General features: G+C 43.6%; 1 protein-coding gene across 1 annotated transcript in view; it reads right to left on the reverse strand.

Moving 5' to 3' along the window:
• Positions 1-18,547: 18,547 nt before the first annotated feature.
• The window catches only part of TRPC7 (transient receptor potential cation channel subfamily C member 7), a 59,802-nt gene continuing 52,853 nt past the window's right edge, over positions 18,548-25,496 (reverse strand). The window contains exons 8-12 of the mRNA XM_063413701.1: positions 24,582-24,803; positions 22,460-22,540; positions 20,731-20,784; positions 19,399-19,474; positions 18,548-18,690 (exon numbers count right to left, since the gene is read on the reverse strand). Of these exons, the coding sequence (XP_063269771.1) occupies positions 18,548-18,690; positions 19,399-19,474; positions 20,731-20,784; positions 22,460-22,540; positions 24,582-24,803 (576 nt within the window). The remainder of the gene's footprint in view (positions 18,691-19,398; positions 19,475-20,730; positions 20,785-22,459; positions 22,541-24,581; positions 24,804-25,496) is intronic.

The following is a 25,496-nucleotide window of genomic DNA, read 5'->3' on the forward strand; positions in this document are numbered from 1 at the left end:
GCTGGTTGAAAGCAAAACCAGAGAGGGTCTCCAAGTCAGAAATACAATTTAATGGGAGAGGAAAAAATTAAAATAAAATAAAGTAAAAGCAATAGTACAAAAGGCCACTGACAGAGTCAGAACACAGCCTGACACCCTTTTAGTCAGGGTGGTGGTAGCGGTCCAGATGAAGCAGTCTTGTTGAAGCAGTGATCCTGTAGAAAGGTCTGGTAGCTCTTGTCCTCTGGGAATCCAGTGGGTAAGGGCCCCTGTGCTGCCCCAAATCCCAGATTATATCCAGGTGGGAATGCCTGGCTCCTACCCCTGGGCAGAGCATCCCACAATGGACTGATCTCATTCCATGAGTCCTGCAGGGGGTCCTGGATTGCCATTAAACAGAGAGAGCTCCCAGAGGGAGTTACCTGTGAGTCAGGGCAAGGCCTTGATGACTCATTAACAGGAGATATTCCAGATGGAGGGGGCGAGGGAAACACTGCCCCACCTGGTTCCCACAGCTCCTGAAGATGTGGATAGAATAAAAACTTGGGGAAAACATCTTACAGTGTAACCCAGGACAGAGAGGCTGGGACACTGCACAGCAGGAGCAGCTTCAGCAAAGGGCAGCTCTCGTTCACAGAGCGACCAGCCCAGCTACAGGAAAGGCTGGAGAGCAGCCACAAAGCAGCCGGGGAAGTTTTTTTCCTATTTCACTGCAGGGATTTTGTTGCACGTCTCAAGGAGGCTTTTTCATTTCCTTTGGAAAATAGGCTGCAATCACCCGGAGAAACAGCGTGTGACAAGATTAGGGCAGGAATCACCAGTGAGATGAGCATCCAAAGTGAGCCACAGGGTACATGAGCATGTTTCATTAAAGCTGTGAATATTTTGTTCTGCTGTGCTACAGCATTTGTTGAAGTATCAGTATTTTCTCATTGAAGAAAACAAACCCATGAAATTAGAGAATGCACAAGGTGAAAATTACATTGAGGTTCTGAACTTCCTTGTACACAAGCTTTGTCCAATTGGAAATTATCATTTTCTGCCATAGAAACACTAAATTCTTCTGACTCAGAAAGCTGTACTGGGATGACTAAAACTAATCACAGGGTTGTTTGGTGGCTTATAGCAAACCTGAAAACCTGGGCCAAGCTTATAGCAAATTCAGCTAAGTAGATTAACATGTATGAGTGTTGCAAGCTGTCAGTCCCTTGCAGAGGATTTGTATCGGGCACTTTGGACGAGTCCCTCCCGGCTGGCACTGCCTGCTCACTCCAGATTCACTGAGCAGGCAAACTTTCCCCTTCTTCTGGGGCTTTTGTACTTCAGCTGGCTTCCCTGAGAAGGGGGAAGGGAAACACATTTACTATTGCCATGGTTGCAAAATCTGGCATTCCAAAGGCAAATCAGCTCCCTTTGTGTGTTATTGGGTCAGCTGTGATGAAATGAGGGGCAAAGAATGTGTCTGAGCCCTTCAGCTTTTGAATGTTCAATGAAAGAAGCATTTAAATGGCACCAGGAGGTCGCCTGTGATCTTGCTGAAGCAGCTGCAGAAAACGTCTCCACTTGATGCTCACAACTCCTCAGCTGATAACAGCCACTGTCACAGCCAAAGTTGACAAAAATTACATAAAGGCTACGATTTCTGCACAAAATCAGCTGGCTTATTTTAACAACCTTCATTGGTACAATTAGTGACCAAACCCTGCGAGCTGAGCTAGGATGGAAGGGGTGGGATGGGGGAAGGTGTGCAGGCAGTGTCTGCAGCTCCAGCTAACAGCAAACAGCCCTGGGGTTGGGTGGAAGGAGGGCACTCACATAACTTCTTAAATTCCTCCTGGCAAGTCTCCTCTAGAGAAATCTGGCATAACATGGAAGCTTTTAAGGTGTTTTAGTCGTCTTTTAAACAGCACTGTGGTGAATGCCTGAAGAGAGCAGCACCTCTGCTGTTTGGGAAGCAGTGGCAGCTGACTCCTGTGGGTTTCCTGGGTCTCTGAGGTTTGCTCAGCAGGCAGCTTAGGGAATACTTTCTGGTAGGGTTGCTGAAAGATCTTGCTTTTGCATGATGTTAAAAAAATAAGAAAAATTGCACCTCTCATGTACTCTGGCCTTGCTGCTGTTTAAAACTGAATATTTGCTGGTTTTCTCTTCCAGTGCCAATCCTGTGCCTTATTGCTGATTTTTATCAACAGCCCCTCTGATGGATGCTGTTGATGATCTGCCCAGTACAGCAGATGGCAGCCAGGAATACACACTCCTGTGAGCCCCCGATCCAGAAAAACACATCCCGTGGCTGTAGGAGCTCCCAAGGTCAGCAGTGGAGGTGCTGCCCTCCCTGCTGGCTGCCCACACCTTCACCCAGGCTGGGAGCACAGCTAGGATGGTTCCTCCCAGGTATCCATCTCTAATCACCCTCACCTTCCACACTGAGAAGGAACTAATGCTGAAACCTATTTGCCTGGAAATGAGCTTTTCCTGAGCAGCCTAATGCTCTGCTTCTAGGTGAGCTACTATAAATGTGTTTATAATTATTTACCTGATTGCAAGTACTTTCGTAAATGATTTTGTTAGCACTTCACTGGGGCTAAAGGAACATCTGAGGTCACAGCAATGAAAATGTAATGCCACATGGTAATATGATAACACCACCAAAAGGACTGAGCTGAGAGGGATAAACATTGAGATCCCAGTTGTGGGTGTGCAGGTAGGAGCTCTCAGTGCAAGGAACTGCTCGAAAGTGTGGACAAGGGAGGGGCATGGGGAGAAGGGAGATGGTGGGGATGTAGAAAAGAGGAGAATGCAGGACACCAGGAGACCAGGGCCTGTTTTTAGAAGCACTGTCAGGCTATAGGAGTCATGGGCACCCACAGAAAGAAAACATTTTTCTGTAAGTGACTGAATAAGGCTTCCTGGTTTTCCCTTTTTCTCCTAAAATGACATGAGAGTTGCAGGGTAGTTATTGCTGAATAAAGACAGTTTCAGTCTAAGTCTAACTAAGTGAATAAAGACAGTTTCAAATAACCTTGAGTAGACACAATTTTAGCTCACTTTCTTGACTTTTTAGACAGAGCTGACATCTCGTGAGTTTGTAATAGATAAGGATAATAAATTTCAGAGTGAGACTTCAAAAACAACATCTCCTGAGTTTTATTCACCCTGACCTTGGAGCAGGAAAGAGGCAGGGATTCCAACAGAACACAGAGCCCATAGAGGGGAGTTCTGTGCAGCAGGTACAGATATTCAGGGTCACTGGGGGAGGCACAGCCTCTGCAGATGCCTCTCCCAGGTAAGACTGGAGGTTTATCCTCTGTGGGACAATTCAGAGGGACCATGGAAGGTGCAGAGGTGACTTTAACCAGGCAGTGAGGACACTTGGCCTCTGCCCAGGAGTACTTTTGTTTATAAGTCAGTATCCACTTCCCAGGAAAATATTTTTGATGTTGACTTCAGACATCCTCTCTGGGAGACGGCCCATCCTCCTGGCTTGCCCAAGAGACAATAGAAGGAAAACAAGCACAATAGGTGCATGTGCTAAACACTTTAATGAGCACTTCCACACCATTCTCCTGCATTTCCCCACATCCCCATGAGTCAATAAGCACCTCATGCAGCTCTCTAGATAGTGTGCAATAAACTGATGCAGCCACGGACCAGCCCTAACATCAGCTCTCATTCGCTGAATAATTGATGGAGATGTGAACTGATTTTGTGCCGTGTGTATTGTCTCAGTGACTATTCCCACTAATCCTTGTGCCTGTGTAAGCTTCCTAAAACGAGATCATGCCTAAAATATTTCAGATGCAATTATACCCATTTGTACAAGAGGCACTGTGGCAATTTTTGCACATGTGCAAATGCCCAGTTGACTGATCTGCACCTGCAAACAGAAAAGGACCCTTGAATTTGTTGCCCTGTGGCTCTGGAGGATGTGTGTCTCTTGTTTTCTCTGGTTCATGTTGAATAGTAAGTTAATGACAGAGCACAAATCCCCAGTGATTATGCTCTGGTCTCCATTGTCACCCAACAAAATGTCCTCCTGTAGCTCTTTGTGATGGTGCTCTGTGATGTACAGAGCATTCAGTAAGAAGTGCTGTAAGTTCTGTATTAGAAAATGAGCATTTATAGTAGTTACTTGGGACAATTTTATCTCCTGGAGACAGGGCTTTTAAATTATGACTAATACATGGTATCTGGGAGCCTTTCATCTCCAGCTCTCTCTCAGATATTTAGCCCAGATATACTTATATTACTCCCAAACCACTCAGCCTTTCTCTTCCAAAGCACACAGAGAAAATTTTATGATTTATATAAATGGAAAATTATCAGGCTTCAGAAAAATTGTTTATTTTTTAATATTGTTTATATACAACCAGTAAAAGGATCTAGACTGAGGGATGTGGATACCAGAGCCTCATAAAAAGAAAAGACATGAGCAGAGAGGACTTACTTCCCATTCATTTAGACATTAATAAATAATAAATATGGGGCTTTTTTGGGATGAAATTCTGCCTCCATGTCCACAGAGACCAGCTATTTCTATAAAGTTGGTCTGACTCTGAGCTCTGTGTTGGTTGCACCAGCTCAGGACCTGTTCTGATCATTCCTGCCTCTCTGCTGGCTCTGTCTGAAGTTTACCAAGAGCTTTTCAGTTACCTGAGCCTGTAAAATCTCATCTAAGTATCTGATTTCATTTAGTGTTTTCCATCATGCTCTAGGTTATACTCAGTGCTCATTACCTTTGCATGTTTTGGAAGCATGTGACTACAAATATGACTTAGTGTGAGTATTCAGAATGGGGGATTGTTGGGAGTTTTTCAATGAAGTAGCTTTGCAGAAGAAAAAGAGTTCTCAAGCTGTCAATGCAGCACTAAATCCACCAATTGTACTGGGAAAGGGATGCTCAGGGTACTGGAGAGCAGGATACATTTTTCAAACTGTCTCCAGTAAACACTAACTCAACCTTTGCACCTCTGGGTTGGTATCAGAATCAGCTGAACCTATTGGAACAATTTTATTATTAAACCAGGGATTTTAGCCTTAATCTCTCAGACTATACCCGTGCTAATATAATCAGCAATGCTTCTTTGCTCTGGGCACTGCACTCTAGCAATATCCTTTCTCCTCTCCTCTGGGTATTTGTCTTCTTGCAAAGGCAACCCAAGACTGAGGCAAGAGTTTTCTGTCCTCAGTGAGTGCTGTGATGTGCTTGGTGCACTCAGCCCTGCCTGGCCTTGTTGCTTCTGATGCAGGGACCTTCCATTGATTTCTGTTGGGGAAAAAGAAAAAAAATAATTTAAAGGAAGTTCTTCATTTCATCCCTCTGCCAAATTAGACCTTTCTGAATGCTTTTATGGTCAGAAGACTTTGGCAGAATGAGGCTGCTCCTCACTGCACTTTGTAGCTTTAATCACTGTTGTCCCTGTTGTTCATATGATGAACTCCAAACCATAGCTTGGTTGGCAGCTCAGTATCTCTTTAAATCACTACTGATTTCTCCCATGTCATTAATATTTTATTTATGTTGTATTAAATTTCACATCAGTCTCCATGCCAACAGTTCATGCCAGCAGCAATGTCTGACAGAATAATTTAAACCCTCAGACATATGAGCAATTCCTGTTTGGAAAGCACCACAAAGATGGATTAATTTTGTCCTTGTTTTGTAGTGTCAAAGAATCAGGACTGGACATGGAATCAGAGTGGTTTGGGTTGGAAGGGACTTTAAAGATGTCTCATTCCAGCCCTCTGCCATGGGCAGGGACACCTTCCACTATCTCAGTTTGATCTAAGCCCCATCCAACCTGGCCATGAACACTTCCAGGGATGGGGCAGCCACAGCTCCTCTGGGCAGGTTGTGCCAAGGCCTCCCCACCCTCACAGGGAAGAATTTCCTCGTGATATCCAATCTAAACCTGCTCTCCTTCAGTTTGAAGCCATTCCCCCTTGTCCTAGCACTACAAACCCTTGTGAGCAGCCTCTCTCCAGATTTCTTGTAGCACTTTCAGAGACTCAAAGGCCACAAAAAGGCCACCCCAGAGTCCTTCTTCACACTGAACAATCCCAATTCTCTCAGCCTTACGTGTTCCTCCTCTGGCCCATCTCTGTGGAGACACCAACAGGGGCATCCTTCTACACAGGGAGAGTTGAGCACTAACACTCAACCTGGCATCAAATGTCATCTACTACTGACAACAAACCTTAGGGAGAGGCAGAGCCTTTTGCTAGACCAGCTGATAATTCTGGAAAAACAGGTTTTGAATAGAAAATCCTTTCCTCAGGACACTTACAAACTCTTGCTTGTTGAGTTGCTCCATTCTGGCTACACCCCTGTTACTGCTCTCATTCCTGTGTAAATGCAATCCATGGAATTATTGTATTCTTTCCCTGTTTATATAATTTATCTGAACTATAGGTTCCTATTTGCTGGGCTGCTGTCAAGGAAATCTCTTTGATACTGGTCTGGAGATAAAGCCACTGAAAGGGAAAACCAGCAGCCAGCTTCACTCCCCCTTAAACATGTACAGTATAATCTCAGTTTGGATTGATTTATTTATTTGTTGCCATTTCAGCCTTTAGCAGATCTCCAGTAAAGGGCAAGGAATGATTCTCGGTCCCAGAGGTTCAGCAAGAGTGGACAACTCTGTTGGGATGACGTGGCATCCATCCTGTCCTCTCTGGGATGTCACACCAGCACCAAAGAAATGCAAAAACCAATAATAAGAGAGTGAAAAGTTGAGTAGAAATAAAAGAGTACAGAGTAAACTATTCATGTTTGAATAAGAGAAGAGTATGCAAGAGAGTACAGCCAAAAATGGATGGAGTCTCAAGGGAAAGAGCAGCAAAAAAACCAGAGTGTGTTTCTTCATCTTTAACAAAAAATGGATTCAAGGCACCCCTGAAGAATTGCTATTTGAAATGCAAAGTCTGGATAAAATAATGTGTAAATGGGGATAATCTAATGCCACACAGGAAAGATTTGACACAAAACACTTTAGACTCCTGGGGCCTGACAAATTCAAATTTTCTCCCACCATATTCTCAAAATCCCAGATCTGTAAGACTTGGGGAATGCCATTAATCACAGGTGTAGCCAAAGGCAGAGATCCAGCAATCACAACTGCTTTCATGAGCCTCTGCACCAGAGGGGACCAGAGAGAAATGAGTTTACTGGAGGAACTGTGGAGCTAGCACACAGCATCCCAAGGAGCAATTTGTCAATACACAGCACATCTCTGGGAGTGCAGGGGAAGGGAAGAAAGACTCAGGCAATGACTGCAGTTTATGCACATGGCTGTATTGATTTTCTGTGCCAATTAATGCCAGCAAATAATACATCCCTGGAGACCACACAGCACGGACTGTAGGCAAAATTGCCTCTCCTGGGACTGCAGCTGCCTTTGCAGCCTCATGGTATCAACTCCCCTTGTTTGCTTCTGCTTCTTTTATTAAAAATCCATAGTGGGAAAGAGACTGGTGCATCCTCCTGCTCTTGAAATGCAGTTGAGGGAATATCCATCTGTTTCAACAAGCCAAATCTATCCTCTGTCTTGTTATTTCTCTGTTCTGTTCTTTGTGAAATATAATGATTGGTCTTGCTTATTTCTCCCAACTAGCAATTACTTTCGAGATCAAACCACAAGCAGCTCTATAACCTTCTGACAGGGCAGGATTATGAAAGACCTGCACAAGTGTCATGCAGACTCTGCTGTGAAACCTGACAGTTTAAGAGGTTCCATCCTGGTCCAGACAGTGATGATTTTTGATACCCTTTGAAAATATCCTTCCTTTTTTTCTGCTCTGAGAGGTATTGGAGAAACAAATGAAATCTGCCATCCTTTCTGCAGATGGGACAGCATTTGAAGATTCACTGGCTTGGAGGGTGCTAACAGCCATCCTTTACATGTCTTGTCTTGGTTTGATAGGTGCTTGCAGCTGTGGGATCATTGCTATATTTCAGTTTTGTTCTATTATTAGCTATTGGAGGAATATGAGAACACGGCTAGCTTTGTGTTTAACTACTGGTTCCTGCATTTATTGGCACCACCTGGGAGATTAAAGCAGCTGCTGTCACTCTGCAGAGTTATCTTCAAAGCAGGGGAGATATCATGAATACGTGATCAAAGCACCCTCACTTTGTCCCATTGTGCAGTAATTACAGATGGAAACGTTCTCTGAAAAGGCAATTCTCTGGTGAAATAGCAGACAGAAGCTTTGCCCTGATGTGGGAAAGCAAAGCCAGTCATGGAATGACAGAATATCCTCAGCTGGGAGGGAGCCACAAGGATCACTGAGTCCAGTCCTGCCCTGCACAGGACAACCCCAAAGACCTCACCTGTCCCCAGGAGGGCTGTGCAGGCACTCAGAGCTCTGCCAGGCTTGGTGCTGTGGCCCCTGCCCAGCCTGTTCCAGGGCCCAGCCACCCCCTGGGTGAGGATACCCAGCCTAAACCTCCCCTGACAGAGCTCCATGCCAGTCCCTGACACCTCCAGAGGTTCAAACATGGGAAATGCTCCGTGGCTGTGATGGATCCTGGAAGAGGAAACCTCAGCAGGAGAGTCAGCAGTGCTCTCCAGGGCATGGAATACCTGGGGGTAGAAAGATGGTTCCTTATTCACAGTGACCAGAACCACATTTATAGAAAGGCTCTTTCTGTGATCTTTTGGGATAATTTCAGCTCATTCTGGCACAGCTGCTGAGCAAGATCCTGCCTCTCCAGAGGCTGGTTGGGATCTTTTCACCCAAGGAGAACTCTGCACCCAAGGGAAAACATATTTACCTTGAAAACAGCATGGTAATCTGTCCTTTGGAGGAGAATGGGGAGGAACTGCTGGAGTTAGGACTGGGTATGAAATCTGTGGCAGAGCCACTGGCTCATGTTCCTTGCATGTATGGGCAGAAGGGACTCCATAAATAATGCAACAAATGCACAATAAATAATTCAGGCACCACGAGGCTTGGATGAGATACACAAGGACCCCTCCTAGATTTGAAGTGCCTCTCCCTTTCTGCATGGCAGGGTGGCATCAGCCCCTGTGACCTGTGTTGGTGGCATCCTGGACCTGCCACAGCCCATCATGGCTCCAGTGCAGCAAGTGACACACACTGAAAGGCAGCAATGCCAGCAAGGGCCTGAGTGAGCAGTTTGCACTTTAATTTGCATTTCTGTGAAGTGCAGCTCTGTCACGTGGCTGCAGCCCAGTGCAAGGGGACCAGTGCTAGAGGTGTGTGGTGGCTCTGGGTCAGTGAGTTTATGGTGGGTCACCTCTGGGACCTGCATGGGGTTGCAGTTCAAAGTCTGATGATAAGAGGGTGTTGTGGTTAGTGATAAATGTGATCTTCCTCCTTCAGAACTGTGGGAAATACTGAGGGGGATGTGAAGCTGGAGGCCAGGGAGAGAAAAGCAAGACACAGGCAGGAGCTGGATCCCCACCGCCCCTGTGTTCTAACGGAGCCCTCGGAATAATTATGAATAAAGCACTGTTTTCCAAATCACTTTCTAAAATAAACCATCCAGATGGCTGTAAGGGAAGACCTAGTCATCAGTCTGAGTAATGCTTATTTTGAGTACATTAACCATGAAATGTGTACAGTTGTGCTGGATTGTGCACAGTGAGGCTCAAACGGATGCAGGAGCAGGAATGTCACAGTGACAGAGTGGTGGTCCCCACTGTCATTCTGGGCTTGGCCTGTGGGACAGTCCTGAGAGCTGCTTCAGAGTGTCTCACATGTAATGTGTAGAGAGGAAGAATGTTTTTTCTTTCCTACAGCTTTATAGGTTCCTGGATCACTCAGAAATATGTATGAGTGCTAAGAAAAAGTAAATGTTCTCTTTGTCTTTTCTGGGTGAGGTGGACAGGATAGAGACATTTTCTGATAGTCTGTGTGAACAATGTTATTTGGCTTTTCAGCCAGCACTGGGATTCTTGCCCCTCCTTTTCCCCAGGGTGTCCAATTCAAACTTGATAAAAATGAAATCTGAAAAGCAACACTCACACAGAAGGGCAGAACTCTGGTGCTCTGCTAGGGCTGCCTGTGTCTGCTGTAGCACAACAGAGTGAACTCCACATTCACAGAGGCATTTTCCAGCTGTGTGCCCAGGCTAACACCTTGTTTAGTGTTTGTGCTGCAGTGCCTGTAGGTGCAGAGCTGTGCTCGATTGCTTTTGATGTGTGCACCCAGCAGGATGGCTTCCAGCAGCATCTCTGCCTAAGTGGGGAGGAATTGTCACTGGCTCTGCTGGAATTGTCACTGAGTGAGGAACTCTGTAGGGTCTTTTTGGCTTCTGCTGTTCCTCAAACCTCGAGTGAAAAGCTCTCCCCAGGGAACACCCCCATCACGTTCTGGGGGCTGCTGGAAAGTGCCCCCAGTGCCAGGGCAGTGGAGGGGCCCTTTCATGGGCCCACCTGCACATGGCAGAGCTTCAACTGAGAAAAAAAACACCTGAAACTCAGTTTGGCCACTGCACACTAATTTGCATCACCAGACCTTGTGCTGAAACACAACCTGACTAATAGCAACTGCTTTATTTATTTAATTTTCCTGAATGCAATTTTTATCAGCTGTGAAATCAAGCCCTTTCTGGAAGTATGTCAGCAACATTCAGGTATAGGAAGATTATAATGGTATAGCAGAAAAACCAAACCATTGGAAGCTCTTGAGGCATAAATTCAAACCCTCATTAATCTCTGTGGGCTGCATCTCAAATCTGAATTTTTACAGAACGTGGGTGGTGTTTTCAAAGAGGGTTGCTGGAATTGGTTGGCTGGGAGGATTGACTTAGATAACAATATGTTTCTGAACCACAGCCCTGTGCCTGAACAAGATGCAGGCTGTGGTTCAGGCTGAGCACGTCACACTCAGGGGGTGCCCGTGGGTGGGGTGGCGCCAGGTCCTGGCAGCTCAGGGCTGTGGGAAGCACAGGGCAGTGCACAGACAGAGCAGTGGCACTGGCACACAGAGCTCTTGATGGACTCGTTTGATTTTTCTGATCTTCACTAATTCAGTTACAGCATGCTTATATTTTATGTCTGATTTATTCCTTTTTTCAAGAAACATTTGAACTTCTTTATCTGGGCCAGCTCAGCTTTTTTACTGTGAATACCCAATTTAAATTGGATGTGCTACCCCCATAATTCTGTATCACCCCTGCCTTTCAGCCCAGCCCCAGAGGAGTCCCTTCCTACTGACAGAGCATCCCAGGTTTCACTGGAGACCTGAACACCAGGAATAGGTTTATGCTGGTTTTGGAGAGCTGCACTTGGCTCCTGAGCCTTCACCTGGTTCTTGTGCCTCTGGGAGCACCAAAGTCCTTGGTTTAAGCTGTTATAACACAGAGATTTCTGAGTCACTGCTGCAAGAAGACTAGCAAGAAACAATCTACTGCACTTATGGAATTCAGGTTATGACTGAAGTGCTGTCTTTAACAAGGAAAGGCTTTGTGCCTAGAAAGGGGAACAAGAAAGAGGCTTAATGCTCAATTCCAGCTCCAAGAAGGATGGATGCTGGAGGGATTCCCTATCAGATTTTGGAAAAAACTGTCAGTCTTTCTGCTGTCACAAACATAGTGGTAACTCAGATGTAAGAAATGTCCACATTTTGTTAGAAATACTACTAAAATTGGAAGAATGGATTAAGGCAACACTGCATGTGAGATGATAGCAGAAACTTGTTTCTATTTTCTAATTTAAATGAGTTTGGTGCTGGCTTATGTAGGTACAGATTGGAAGAGAACTTAACCTTTGTATTTTTAAATAAGTTTAAATAGCAGAACTCCTACATTAGGGGAGCAGCAGTTCTGGCCACAGTAGGTCCTACACACAAAATTCAGCTGAAGAAGGAATTTCCTTCTGGAGCTCTATATCTCTATTTTGTGCAGGTACAAATGAGAGATACTGAAAGGTGTTGTCCCCTGGGAGCCAGCAGACCTTTAAAAAACCAAAGAGTAAGACAGCAAAAAGCAGAAAACTTCTCTGAGTGCATCAAAGTCAGCTGAAGAAATACTGAAGAAATATTGGCTTTCTAATAAGAAATCACCAACAATTCTATTTTTTAATAACAGAGTTTAATAAGTGCCAGACCCTTGTGGCTTTATGGGCTGTTAAAACATGTAGGCAGGCTGCAATAAAGAGCTGGAGAAAAACCCTGCAGAAAGAGGAATTATTATTTCCCATTAGCTTTGCTTTTACTGCGGAGCATCCCGGAGGCAGAGCCGTGGATTTCTTGTTCATGAGCACAACCTGCTGGCTCCCAGTGCAACCAGCAGCGAGAGACACGGCTCCATCCCCCTTCTCCTCCATCCAGAGCAGTTTGCGTTTGGGAGGGCTCTGGATTGTGTTTTCCCCTGGTCAATGCCCGCTGAAACCCCTGTGAGACATCCACAGCTTATTCTGAAGCATGGGGATGATATAAGGAAACTCCTCACAGCTCTCTGCAGCTACAGGAGCTTTCAAACAGTTAAAAGCCAGGGAAAAACTCCTGAAAAAAACAATCAAACAAGGAAACAGCAAACAGTTTCTCTCCTCTCAGAGCACCAGGTACCTGGGGGTTTTAGGGGCTGAGGATTTGCTGCAGGCTGTGGCATCAAGTGCTATTACCAGGCACAATTATTCCTATCACCTTGTGGTGCTGTCTCTGGGCCATAGCCAGTGTCTGGAGTGGCTTTTGGCAGACTCTGCAGGTGTGTCTGTGCTTTGTTTGCCCCCAGAGCTCAGCTGTGAGCCAGCACAGCTTGGGTGAACGTGTTCACAGGCAGAAGTTCGTGCTGGTGGCTGTAATTCCAGTTGAGAAAGGGCTATGATTTTCTCTTATGCCTGCTGATGCCCATTTTCCCCTCTCCTTTAATTATATTTTTAGTTGCACCTTTCCCTCCTCATCATTTTCACTTTAGGATGGATGCAGAACATGAGCCCCACCCCTCCTCCCCACATTTTTCTAAATATTTGAAGAAACCCAGCAGTAAAACTCAGAGAGCATGGACTGTAATTCACCCTAAAGGGCAATGAGGCACAAAACCAGTCAGTGCTGCTTCTAAAACACCAGTCCAACAAGCTTCTTTTTAGGATGAGCTCAATTTTTAAATTGTGTTTAGGAATCATGATGAAGATTTGACCCAAAGCCTATAGATGAACAAAGAGCACTTTTGCACCAAACCAGCTTTTTAATTTCAGAAAGTTTTCATCTTCAGATGAAAATCTTGAGGTGAGTTACTGCCATCCCTGCTCCAGAGTCCCTGTCACCAGAAGGGATGCTGGCTGCCCTGCAGTGACCTGAGAGCCCTGCACAGTGCAGGATGCTCTCAGCTCAGGTTTCTATCAGCTTGTTTCCAAAAGCAGCTCTCTATGGAGCCTGTGAGCACCCAAGGGTGCCAAGGGAGGAACCCTCCTCCCCTCCCCGTGGCCACAGGACGTGCTGTGCTGCCAAAGCTGTGCCCAGCACAGGGGCAGCTGCTGGAGAGGAGCCTGGAGTCAGGGCAGTGGCTTCACACAGAAATTCATCTCCTCCCCAGATCCCCCATGCTCCTGCTGTGTAAGCCTGATTAAAACCTCACAGCACAATAATTGATCATTAGGAAGGGAATTAAATATTACTCCGTATCATGGTAAACATTAGTTGTATATTAACAGGATTGTCAGCTGTTCATTAACTGTTTAAGCTCTTCAAAGTTCCCTTTGTCACACTGCAGGTTTGTGTTAAATGGCTGTCTCAAATGACCTGAAGTGAGTGTCCTTTTACCTGTTGTAAAAGGCATCACAAATTCCACAACCAGTTTAGTTATTTTTCTCCTGTGGTTATAATCTCTATTTGACTTTATTTAAATTCAACAATAGTGAAGACATAGATATAGAGCCACTAAAATCTCCCAGGGATTGAAGGGAATGACTTCCCAAAATTATATATGATCACTGAGGCAATCATTCTTTTTTTTTCCTGTTGCTCTTGTGCCGCTGGCATCAGGCAGATCTTATCCCTCACTGAGGAGTATATGCCCTACAAAGATGCAGAACAGGGACTGAGAGGGCAAAGCTAATGAGTATATTTTCATTCTAATAAGATTCAGAACCACAGATCCATTTTTGGTCTCTTCCTTTCAGGTCATTAAGGCAAATCACTGAATTTCTCTGCATCTACCTTCCTCACTGGAAGCTAAGGCTATTTCATTTCCCCTGTGCAATCTTCATCCTTTCTCAATAAAATGTAAGTCCCTGAAGGCTGTAGTTTGTGCAGGTGTGGTACCTGCAGGGTTTACAGCCCAGTCACAGCCAAGGTGAAATGGGGGCAATGGGACCTGCTGCCTGCAGCATCTAACTCTGGAGTGGTGAGAGATTTGTGGCCAAAGCAAGGGCAGAACTGTTTTTCAGGTCACAAAGAAAGCATTAACAGTGTCTGGATAAAGGAAATGTCTATCCTGCCAGCCTTGCCTGTGAAGCTGTGGCTTTTCTTTCCCTGCCTGTTGGTTAGTCAGGGAACTGAGGAAAGAAATGCCCTGTTTGTCGGGCTCCTGCTTGTCCTGGCAGGCAGCAGAGGTGTTGTGTGGCAGGGAGATGCAGCCCTGCTCCTGTCCCCTCCCTCCCCACCTGCAGCCCAGGGCTGCAGCAGCAGAGATTGCTCTGAGCTGGAGATGTGTTTGGAACCCATCCACACTGCTCAGCTCCCTGCCTTTGTGTGATGGACTGTGTCCTGGCTCGTCCTTACTGAGTGATCATTCATTTCTTGTATCTTTTAATTAGGGCAATTTCTTTTGGCCTGCTGGAAATGCTTTCCTCATGTAGATTAATTAAAAATAAAGCCTAGCTCTGACAATTTAATATGAGCTCTGGTCAGGATGCAGGCAGCCTTGTAAGCCACTATCCATTACATCATTCATATTATTCTTAATATTTACTTTTAAGCCATGTTCTTCGGGAACTGAGGACAGTATTTGTTAGTCACTCTCCACAAAGTTACAGGCAGAATTAATCCAGCTGGAGAGCAAAGATGTGCATGAAGCTGCACAGCCCACCCCTTGCTGCTGAGAGCAGCAGGTGCCCTTGGGCAGCTCCTTGTGTTGGGGATTGCACCTCTGGGCAGCAGAGTTCCCTGGCTTAACACCAGGCAGTTCAGCCCCATCAAATATCAAGTCCTGTAAATGCTTCCTGCTGGTTTTTTCTGCTCTGTTAGCAGCAGCTGACTGGTTTGGCCTTTGCAAGGTGTGAAACAACTGTCTGGAGATTTGGGCAGTCAATAAATCAGTACCGGTTAGTGAATGACATTGTTCTGATCTTCCTCAGGGTGTCTGCTCAAGTTCCAGTTTGGTTGGCCTGTGGTGTTTGCAGAATTATGACAATCTCTTGGAGAATATTCACCTCTGTGTGGATGACTTCAGATTAGTTCTATTTTTATGTGACCTCTCTTATTTCCCATATAAAGTTATAATTCTGTATTTGGGTAAAGTTCCATCCCTTCACAGTATGAATTTGTCCAAGGAATACTGAAACCTACATTACAAAGCCCAAGGTCAGAGGTGTTGCAGACCAGACCCAATTCAGTGAGGTGGTTGCTGTGGCACTGCTCTGCCAGGACCTCCCCCTGCTGATGGGGAGTGGGACAGGGGACCCACAGGTCTAATCCAGTCTGGGACTCACCTGCCTTGAATTTTCCTCTTCAAACTCTTTAAGTTCTCTCAGAAAACTCTGTCAGTGAAGCTTCTTAATTTTAACTTCTTATAAACTGACCTTGGAGAACAAACCCTGCTTCTGCCAACAGCCCATTAATACACAGTGAGCAACTTCCTTGGGTGTGTTACTGGGGCCAGATGAGAAAAGTGCTCTGAGGTAGTGGGATTTGCTTGTCATGAATATTTATATAAAGTATCTGTACTTCCATACTCTCAAGAATATAAATGCAAAAAGGAAGGAAGCAGATTTTTTTAAGCAGTATTTTTAATACTTTTTTAGTCTATTTTTGAAGTCCTAGAAGATATTGTGCTCTTTCTTGGCAGGTTCCTGGGTGAGAGCACTGAGGCAGGACTGCACTGCTTCCCCTGTGCAGAGCCTGGAAGGGCAGGAGCTGATGGGCACAGCTGCCCCTCCACCTGGGACCCCAAAATTCAGCAGAGTTAGCCACAGTATGCTGTTCTTTGTGCTGGCCAGAGCAAGCATTGACTGAAATGTTTAGCAGTAAAAGAATATTCCTGTAGGTGTTGCTGTACTGTAGATCAGGCATTTTGCTGAGCTGCATTTAAATATACAAAATATAAGGGCATTGTAACAGTTCAACTAAACTCTTTTGCTGGACTTGCATTCAATATAATGAGAAATTTGAATTATGGTGGTCCTTGTAAGTTTGACCTAGAACGATTTTCCTTAAATTTCTGTAACACTAAATGGGAGGGGTGAAGGAATGCTTTGATCAGGAGCCAGGTGTAGAGCTGTAATCAGATTAAATTTTAAGACAGTGCTGTGACAACAGGGCTGGTTTTTCAAATGGAAAAAAAAATTACACAGTGGCTGGAAGGGTGGGGAGGGGGCAAGTAGTATTGCCATTAAATATATTCCTTCTTCTTCTGGGGAAAATTGAATAATATAACAACAATACCTGCTGTGGGGTGATCAGAGCAGATGCCCCCTCACTTGTCCTACCACCTAAAGCCTACAAAGCTTTCCTTACTCATTTGACTTTGATTTGCTCACTCAACACCACCAATAGGTTTGTCTGAAGCCAGCAGAGCTGAATTTCTCTTTTTAGGTGTTAATTTTACAAATGACACAATAATTTCAAATTAAGCGTAAATGAGGAGTCATTTTTGTGGACTGTTGTTGGAGCCTTTAATTCCCTAGTTTTATTAATTTTAGTTTAAGTGTTGCATTTTGTCTCTTTCAGGCTTCAGAATCCCTATGGTAAAATTGCTTCATATAGTGATGTCATTATTCACATATTGCAGAAACTAAAAAATAAAAAAAAAAAGTAAAATAATAATAATAATAAAAAAGGCTCTCTAGTAGGTAGTCAAAAGATCAAGCAAATATTTCACTCAGTGTACAACAAAATATTATGAGGTAATTTTATTTTTTTTCCCATTTTTAGGTAAAAATATTACAGTATACAAGATAATTTTATTAAAGGTAAAAATACAGGTCTTTTTTTTCTCTAAACAGATCTACGTACAGTACACTTTTTTATTTTGTTTTCTTTTATTTTTGTACAAATATATCTATTATTCTAATAGGCTATATGTATTCTCATCTGGCACTTAAGAACTGATCACAGGTCACCTTCTGGCTCTGCTTGTTTGTCTCAGCTGAAACCTAGATGTGATGTTCATTTTGTAGGTGTCTCATGTAAACAAACAGTCCAGTTCCGTGGTTCCCAAGTAGTAAGGTGTGCTTTAAGTAGTTGAAATCACATAGCCAACCATGAAAACCCAAACCATCCATACTTGCAGTTGTGGTGCACAGACTTACAACTCTCATGTTGAAAAAGTGATCCCTGTATTACCACAGCCTTAGAGCAGTTTGAATCCCTTTCTCATCCTCTGTAGGAGCCAAAAACATGACAACAGTTTCTACAATGATTTTTCCTTTATTTCCTTTTTTTTTTTTTTTGGTCAGAATGTTCAATTGAAGCCTTTTTGTGTTAATTTCAAGGCTGGAAACTACTGGGCAATGTTCTTCGTGATTGATCTCTCCCTATGGCTTGCAGTTTGACCTCTGGAATCTGAAAGCTGAGCTCAGTTGCATCTCTGTCTCTGGATTAATGCTGTTCTTTGAACTGGACACATTAGCACAAGGTATTTTATCTCTGGGTATTCCTGGGAAGTGAGTTTCACATCATTACGGAGATTTCAGTACACTGTTTCCGGAGATGGGATCAGCTAAGGATAAAAGAGAGGCTAAGTGCATACAAAGAGACCATATCCATCAGAAAACTAGCTAATACAGCTGGAAAAAGGTGGACAGGAGTGTTTGGCTGGAAATCCTTTCATCAGATTAAAGGGTAATTTACCCCACAAGCTTAATTTCATTTTTCCAATGCTGTCCATGTCTACTTGTAATTCACTGCCTTGGTCACTTCAACAGATGATTTCTCATTAGTTTTTCATTAGCCACAGTGCTGATCAGAGTTATATTCAGGGTTGCCAATGTAAACATAAAAGGAGAGAACACACCCAAGAATAGGAATTTTTAAAAATTTGCAGGGAATATGCTTGGCACATTTTTTCTTCAGACTTCATCCGTTTCTGGTCAGTACAGTCTCTGTTGGTGTTAATGAGCACAGTTACACTCTCTTCTCTGGAGTCAGATGAATGAAGATCTGGGGTTTTTTTGCCTTTAATTGGAGTTGCCTTCTCTATGGTGCATCTGTTTCTGATGTCAAGGGGCATAGATTTTTACCCCTAAGTCACTTTTGTATCAGAAAAGATTTATCTGGTCACTCATCAAGTGCAGGAGAAATGCAAAGTGCTCCAACCAACACTTGCTTGTCAGCAGAAGCTGAGTGTGCAGTACCCACTGTTCACAGGTTTTTTGCCCTCCTAAGATGCTGGTTGAGAATGAACAATGTTTAGAAAACAAGCTGTTTTTCTCAGTATTCACCATCAAATGTCCTTATTTAAGGTCTTCCCAAACTTGTCACTCAGCTGCTGTATAAGTTTTGCCAGCTCACCAGTAGCTTGGGACTTTTCCTCTAAGAGCTCATAGCGGAGACTGGAAATATCTTGTTTGATTTCTTTAAGTTCTCCTGAAAGAGGAAAATGTTCTAGTTAGCTATACTGAACCAAGTCAGTAATCCCTATGGTTCCCAGACCTGAAAGAGCAATTATTTCAGTGTGTTTGGTCAGGAATGTGTGTGGAGCTGCATTTGATCTCCCTGCATTACACACTTAATATCTGTAGTTACAGGTAATAACCTATACCTGCAGTAGTAGTACCAACAGCAAATATGTGTGGAGAGTTCATGTTTCTTTCTCAAATTTGTTCTCTCTTCTCAAACTGATCTCCACCTACACAGGGTATTTGCAGGAGGGTAGCAGTTAAGAGGTGTTAGAGGTTCTTTTCCATCTGCACACAAATCCCACGTGCCACCCCAACAATCTGAATCTGGAGCCCATTCAAAACTGTGTCCTTGGGGCAGGCTTGGGCAGTGCAGTCAGAAAATGCTTTATGCAGACCAAGGTAATGTTGGGTGTTGGCAATACCTGGTAGTTGTAGAGGAAGGAGAGTCAGAGCTACAGGGGTGAGCAGACCCTGTGAGATGTGTGTTCTGCTAAGAAAAAACAAGGACCTGGAATCTGAAGGGCACAAGGTGGCTCAGAGTCAGCTGAGTGTGAGCACAAGCAAGATCTCCCTCCACAGATGATCTTAACTAAACTCAACCCTCTTGCTGGCCAGATCAGCAGCAAAAACCAGCACATGCTCATTAGTGGATCAATTAGAAAATTCCACTTGCCTTCATTGACCTCGTCATTCTCCCGGTCAACCTGAGCCTTCAGCACATAGCGCTTAATCAGACGCTTCATTATCTTCTGAAAGGAGAGCAGAAACACTGTCTTAGTGGAGACTGCCCACATGCCAGGCTCATTATCAGCTATTCAAACATCTGGTTTCACTAGGGACAATTTATGAATATTATTTCCCATTTATTCTACATTTTATATTGTGAGCATTGTACTACAGTACTACAGTGGTTGATTGACAGCCACTCAAGCCCACCCCACACATGAAGCACTTTGGGGTACTTTGTGGGATGCATGTGAATGCAGGGCATGTCCCACAGACAGACAGAAAACACAGATGGTCCAATAGGAAGCTGAGAAAATGTGTTCCAGAGCTTCCTTTTAGCATGTTGCTGTCTAATAGTACTTCACAGGAAGAAATAAGTGGTTAATTAATGATGTTAGCAAACTCACAATGCAGCTGACCTGAGGTTCACAGACAGACTCTATTATCTTTGTCATTGGGTTTTTAAGAGAAAATAAATTTGGAGAAGGACAGAGAAAAGAGAGTCTGAACAAAGGTGGGGAACTTGGCTTAAGTGAGAAAAGTTTCTTATGGAAATGGTGGATTTTAATAAGAGACATATATGGTGAAAAATATAGAACCATGTAAACTTACAAAATGGAAGGTGATTGTTAGTAAGGAAGAGTAGGTATGGAAATAGATAATGGTCATGGATATGAGCCTGCAATGTGCTATTGTGCCAAGAATGTCTAAGTTCCATTTATCTACAAGGAAAATAACTCAGGCAGTTGTGGGCTGCACGCTGGGGTACAGCTGACAGCCTCGTCCTCACTGCACAAAAGACACCCCAGTGGGGGAAAAAATCTCGTGATAAAAACATTTAAACTATAAAAGGAATAAAAATATATAAACAAAAGTAACTGGTTTTTCAGAGACAGAAATTTAGATAAATCCTCTGCAAACACCAGAGAGCTCAGTGTCTTTGATTGACCAGATGTCCAATGTTAAGGGAGCAGCCTTTGCCAGCATGGACTCACTTCTTCACAGAACAACCACATCTCTGCTTGGAACACCACTGAAAAACGCTACAAAGAGTCTGAAATACTGATTAAGAACACAGTACACCTGCTCTTTTTTTCTGAGTAGCCAAATAAGGATTACAGCAGTGCAAAAGGCTTGTGAAGATCAAAGAAAGATCCAGTCATTTGTACATGCCATGCAGCCATGGAACATGGGGTGACTAAGACTGTCCTTGCATGTCAGAGGCGTGTGGCTAAGCAGGTGAGTCACTAAGGCAACAGAGGAGGCACAGAGCACGTACGGTGTGTTGGAGATGGCCAAGGTAGCAGAATCCAGAGGGAAGTAGGGCTGTCACCTGAGAAAACATAAATGAAGTAATGTTTGGGGAAAGTAGGGAAATCCTGGATCCAAAAATAAGTAATTTTTTCCAGAGCAGAAGTCAGAGGAATTTTAGACTAAAATAAGGAGTCAGAACACAGGCTCTTAATACCTGGAAAAAAATGATACATCACCTCTCTTTACACCAGTTCCCATATTCTCTTTGATAAAGGTATACTTTTTCTTAGACTAGTTATTCCCAGATGTGTTGACTTGTTCCTCATGCATTTCAAAATGTTGCATGTTTAAATTCTGTGTATTTTTGTTATCCCCCTAGAGCACTGTCCATATGTATTTTTAAGGACACAGACTGCACAGGCTGCAGATACATCACTCGATAAACACTGCTGGAGAAAATAGTTCAGCAAGAAGCAACTCCTTCAGAGGCTTTCTCAGATGTAGAAGAAAAGCTTGCCAGCCAGATTATCACACTGTTCCTTCTTCTTTATGTTCAGATAATCAAGACTATTACACTCTCCTTATACTATTTGGGCAATTTCCTCCTGCAGCAACCAAAATGTTCTAAGGCAGTTTGAAAACAAATCCGGCACTATTGAAACCAAGTAACAAGTACTTATCTTTTTCTATCTATTTTTCACAGTCACCTTTGGCTTTTTCAGTGTTGGAAATAAGGTTTCTAATCTACTACAAACACTAGGTGGTCTCATTGTGAAATAATAGCTACAGGAAAAGATCCAGTCAGCAGAGGCTGACACATCACCTGTGGGTCTGAACGGGTGGGAACGTGTCAGAAGAGCTGAAATGCTGCTTTGAGCAGGAGACAGTCTCTCATCCCTTTTCCTTTGATGGAATCAAGCCAGCTAACTCCAGATGCCAGAGTGATTGTATCCCATTTCTAACTTAGATTTTTAGACACACCTCCTATTGTGGCACTAAAGCATGAAAAGATTCTAAAACCAGGAGGAATTTCTTATTGTTCTGCTGAACAGCTTGGGACCCAGTTATGCTGGAAGCTGTACCAACACTAGACAAACCACTTCTAGAATTGCCATTGCACATTTTAGCCAATTTAAATATTATTTTCCTCATCTGTCTTTAATGTCTGTCCCTTCAGACACAGCACAGGCCATCAGATTCCTTTTCACTTTATGTTAAAAAAGAAGGCAAAACTCCTGCTGGGCACAGTCTGTTCACTGTATAGCCTTGGGACATATTTGCACAAGAAATAACACCTCTGCTGGCACAACACCCACGCTGGACAGACAGCTGTGGTTCCTGTGCCACCTCTGCAGGCACAGGAGGTTCTGAACCGTAGCACATTGCAGGATCAGCTTGGCAGGACAGCCACTGCCAGGGGAAGCACATGCAGATGGTGATGCAGCAGCTGGAGGGATGGCTGGGAGATGAAATGCTGTCAGTACAAGATGGGAGGAGAAAAGGTTGGATGATGTCTCGTGTATTAAGTTAAACACCCTCGAGTGGAATTAATTAGCATGATAAATGCTATCACAGTGCTTCTTTCCAGGGGTGACAGGCTGCCTTTGTCTCTGAAATTCCCCAGCCCAGCCCTGTGCCTGTGGCCCAGCCTGGCACATCCCAGCACGACTGGGAGAAGGCAAAGAGACCCTGGCAGGAGGGAGCTGGGCATGGCCAGAGCTCTCCCCTGGCTCTTGCTCTCATGCTGTGGTTACCTGGTATCTTGTGGGCTTGTTATAAGCGTTCTTCCCAGAAAAACTCTCTGTGTTTTGAATGCTAGAGTGAAAACGAACTTTCTGAAATTATAAAACATCATGATATGATTAAATCAATGATAGCTTCTCATACCCACACAGCCCCAATCTAAGCTTTAGAAAAACAGTAGGAAATGGTTCTATGTACAGTGGAGTAAAAGCCAAAACATTCAGGCCAAAAAAGGAAATTTTTGGGAGACAGAAAAGAACAAAAAATACACAAATGAATGGAAAAATCTAGATTCTAAATTATCTAGACAGAAATGGTATTCACGCACGAGGTTTAGACAACAAGGTGTTAAGAGGCACAAAATACTTTTATCTTAATGAGGTTGATGCTTATCAATTTAGAACACTACTTAAGAAATTTAACTACTTGTGTTTGGAAAGAACAAGATTGTGGTACAAAAGCAAATTCTGAAACACAATCGATTTTCACTGGTCCTTTTGAAACTAGAGGTATCCCTTGCTACTTCTGGCTCAAGAAAAAAATGTATTTTTAAACAGACCATTTTATTTTTATCAGAGGCATCACAGCTCTAGAAGCTTCCAAGGAGACTTTCTGGACACTACACACAATATTTGTTGGAGGTTTCTTTGACTGTCATTCACCTCTGAATTTTTGGTCCAACACTAACAAAAAAACAAAAAAACCAAAAAAATAAAAAACACCAAAAAACCCAAAAAAACCAACAAAAAAATCACTTTTTCAGAGGAACAAATATCATAGACTACTGCACTCATATGCAATAGTATGTAGAGGGAAGGCCCTGGATAAGGGCTTTTCTTCCCTGGTTGAACCAGAGATCCTGATTATTTTTTTTTCTTTCAAATCAGGATGTCTATAATCATTAGATTAAAAGTCTGAAGTAATAATGTAATTTAAAAAAAATTCTTTCTTACTCATCAGGTGTGTCATGAGCTTACAGAGACTCCTGAAGATGATATGTGAACAAAATCAATAGGCAAGCAAGAAATGACTGATACTCTTAATTGTTTATGCTAAAGCCATGGAAAATATGAATTTTGCATGAGTTCTATGAAAAAGGTCAAGCCAGACACTTTCACTCATCTGGCTTGGGGAAGGAGAGGCTTAGAGAAAATTTTATTACTTTGTTTTAGGCTTTGAAGCAGAAATTAAATTTCAAACAAAGGAAGCTTAGTGCGGTCTGATTCAAATAACATTTTAAAAACATTTTAAAACCATTACTTGAGGTAGTTGAAGGAGAAACACTCCTTTCATTTCAATACTCCACTGTTCTAGTGGTTCTTCCAGAAATCAATAGCAGTGTTAAATCAATTTGTAGACATGCTTGTCTATCTTGGCAGTGCTCCCCACGTTGGTAGTTAAATTATTTGATAATACAGAGTAAACCCCATGGACAGACTTCTCCCTTCAATTTAGGTGCTGGCAGAACACCAGCCCGAGCAGTTCTCTCACACTCCTGCTGGGATGATCTCTTTGAGGCCAGGGCTTTGCCTGGAGCTGCATGGCTCACCCTGGGCTGGATGGCTCACCATGAACTGGAGGCTCAGCTCTTTGCTCCTCCAGGAGATCCAGGCAGAGCTCAAAGCAGCCCACACATCCCAAAGGCAAATTCTGCAAAGCCTCCTCCAGCTTCCCTTCCCTGCTCCTCAGTCTCTCTTCCAAGGCTGCAGCTGAGGGTGGGCTGCTCCCATCTCAGTCTCTCTGTGTCACACAGAGTGTCACACATCTCTTCTGGGACAGCCTGGAACAAGGGACCTGAGCCAGACAAGCTGGGAGCCTGCTTGTGCCTCTGCCCCTCTCTTTCACCTTGCTCATATGGCCCTGGAGTGCCCTCATTCACAAAAGTTTAAAAAGTGTATGATTTATAAAATTGCCCTGGTGCCTGGTGCAGTGAGGCCACACCTTTGGCAGGACCCAAAGATTGCCCTGGTGCCACACCTTTGGCAGGACCCTCTGCTTGCAATGTGACAGGAACAGTGACAGGACCACTGACGAGGTCCTGGAGAGGCTGTGCTGTCCCTGGGTACCCCCTCCAGGAGCTCCCTGGCATGAACCCTTCCCACAAAGAAGCTGAAGAGTGCAGATAAAACATACCCGTTTTTTGGAATTCAGCATCCCCATCTCAAGGTCATTTTCACAGTTTTTGGCCTTAGATTTGCAGAGTTTTATGAGGCACATTTTTATTCTCAGTATGAGATAATAAAATGATTTAGGGCTTGGCACTAGATTAAAAGGAGCAGGTAAAGTCCTTCCTTCATCAAAGTAGGAGAGCCAGAGCTTGGCACGTGCAAACTTCCACTCCACATCCGCATCCTCCTTGGGAAGGGAGAAGGAAAAACAAATCAACACCCAAATTAGAAAATAAGAAGGAATTTAGTTGTGACCAGGACAAATATACAGGTAGGAATTAACTACAACCAGATAGGATGACACAGCATTTTGCCAAAAAAAGGCCATCACGAAGTTTAAACTGGAAAGTCAATATAGGCCTTCTATTGAGATATTTTCAGAGATCTTTTTTCTTCAAGAGCATCTCTGTCTACCACAATAAACTAGAAAATGCAGTGAGGCTGAGACTCCTTCTGAAATAAAGCTTGTTTCAGGTGATATTCAGGGAATTGCTTGATCCTAAGTGATTAGAAACCTTTGGAGAAAGGACTCTGATTTCTGCAGTCCTGAAAGATTCTGGGGCAGAGAACATATGTAAGGTCCCTCTGACATTTAGACTCAGTTACAGCACGCACAGGAGAGAGTTATATTTGTGCTACAGTTCATGGATGAATCAGACATTACAGTGAGAAAATATTTTCAGCCCTGGCCTTTTTCAATGTCAGGTTCTGAGGGGAGATTAGGACAAGTAATTAATACAAACCCAACTGCAGAAGTTTGACATTTAACAAATCAGAAGGAAAAGGTGACTCAACACGAACATTATCCAAATAATGTATTTTTTTCTGCCTTTATTTAAATTAGCAGGGAGTTGTTTATGTCCTAAGCATTTAGCAAATC

The sequence above is a fragment of the Prinia subflava genome, chromosome 16 (genome assembly GCF_021018805.1).
Source record: "Prinia subflava isolate CZ2003 ecotype Zambia chromosome 16, Cam_Psub_1.2, whole genome shotgun sequence".
In the NCBI taxonomy this organism is placed as follows: domain Eukaryota; kingdom Metazoa; phylum Chordata; class Aves; order Passeriformes; family Cisticolidae; genus Prinia; species Prinia subflava.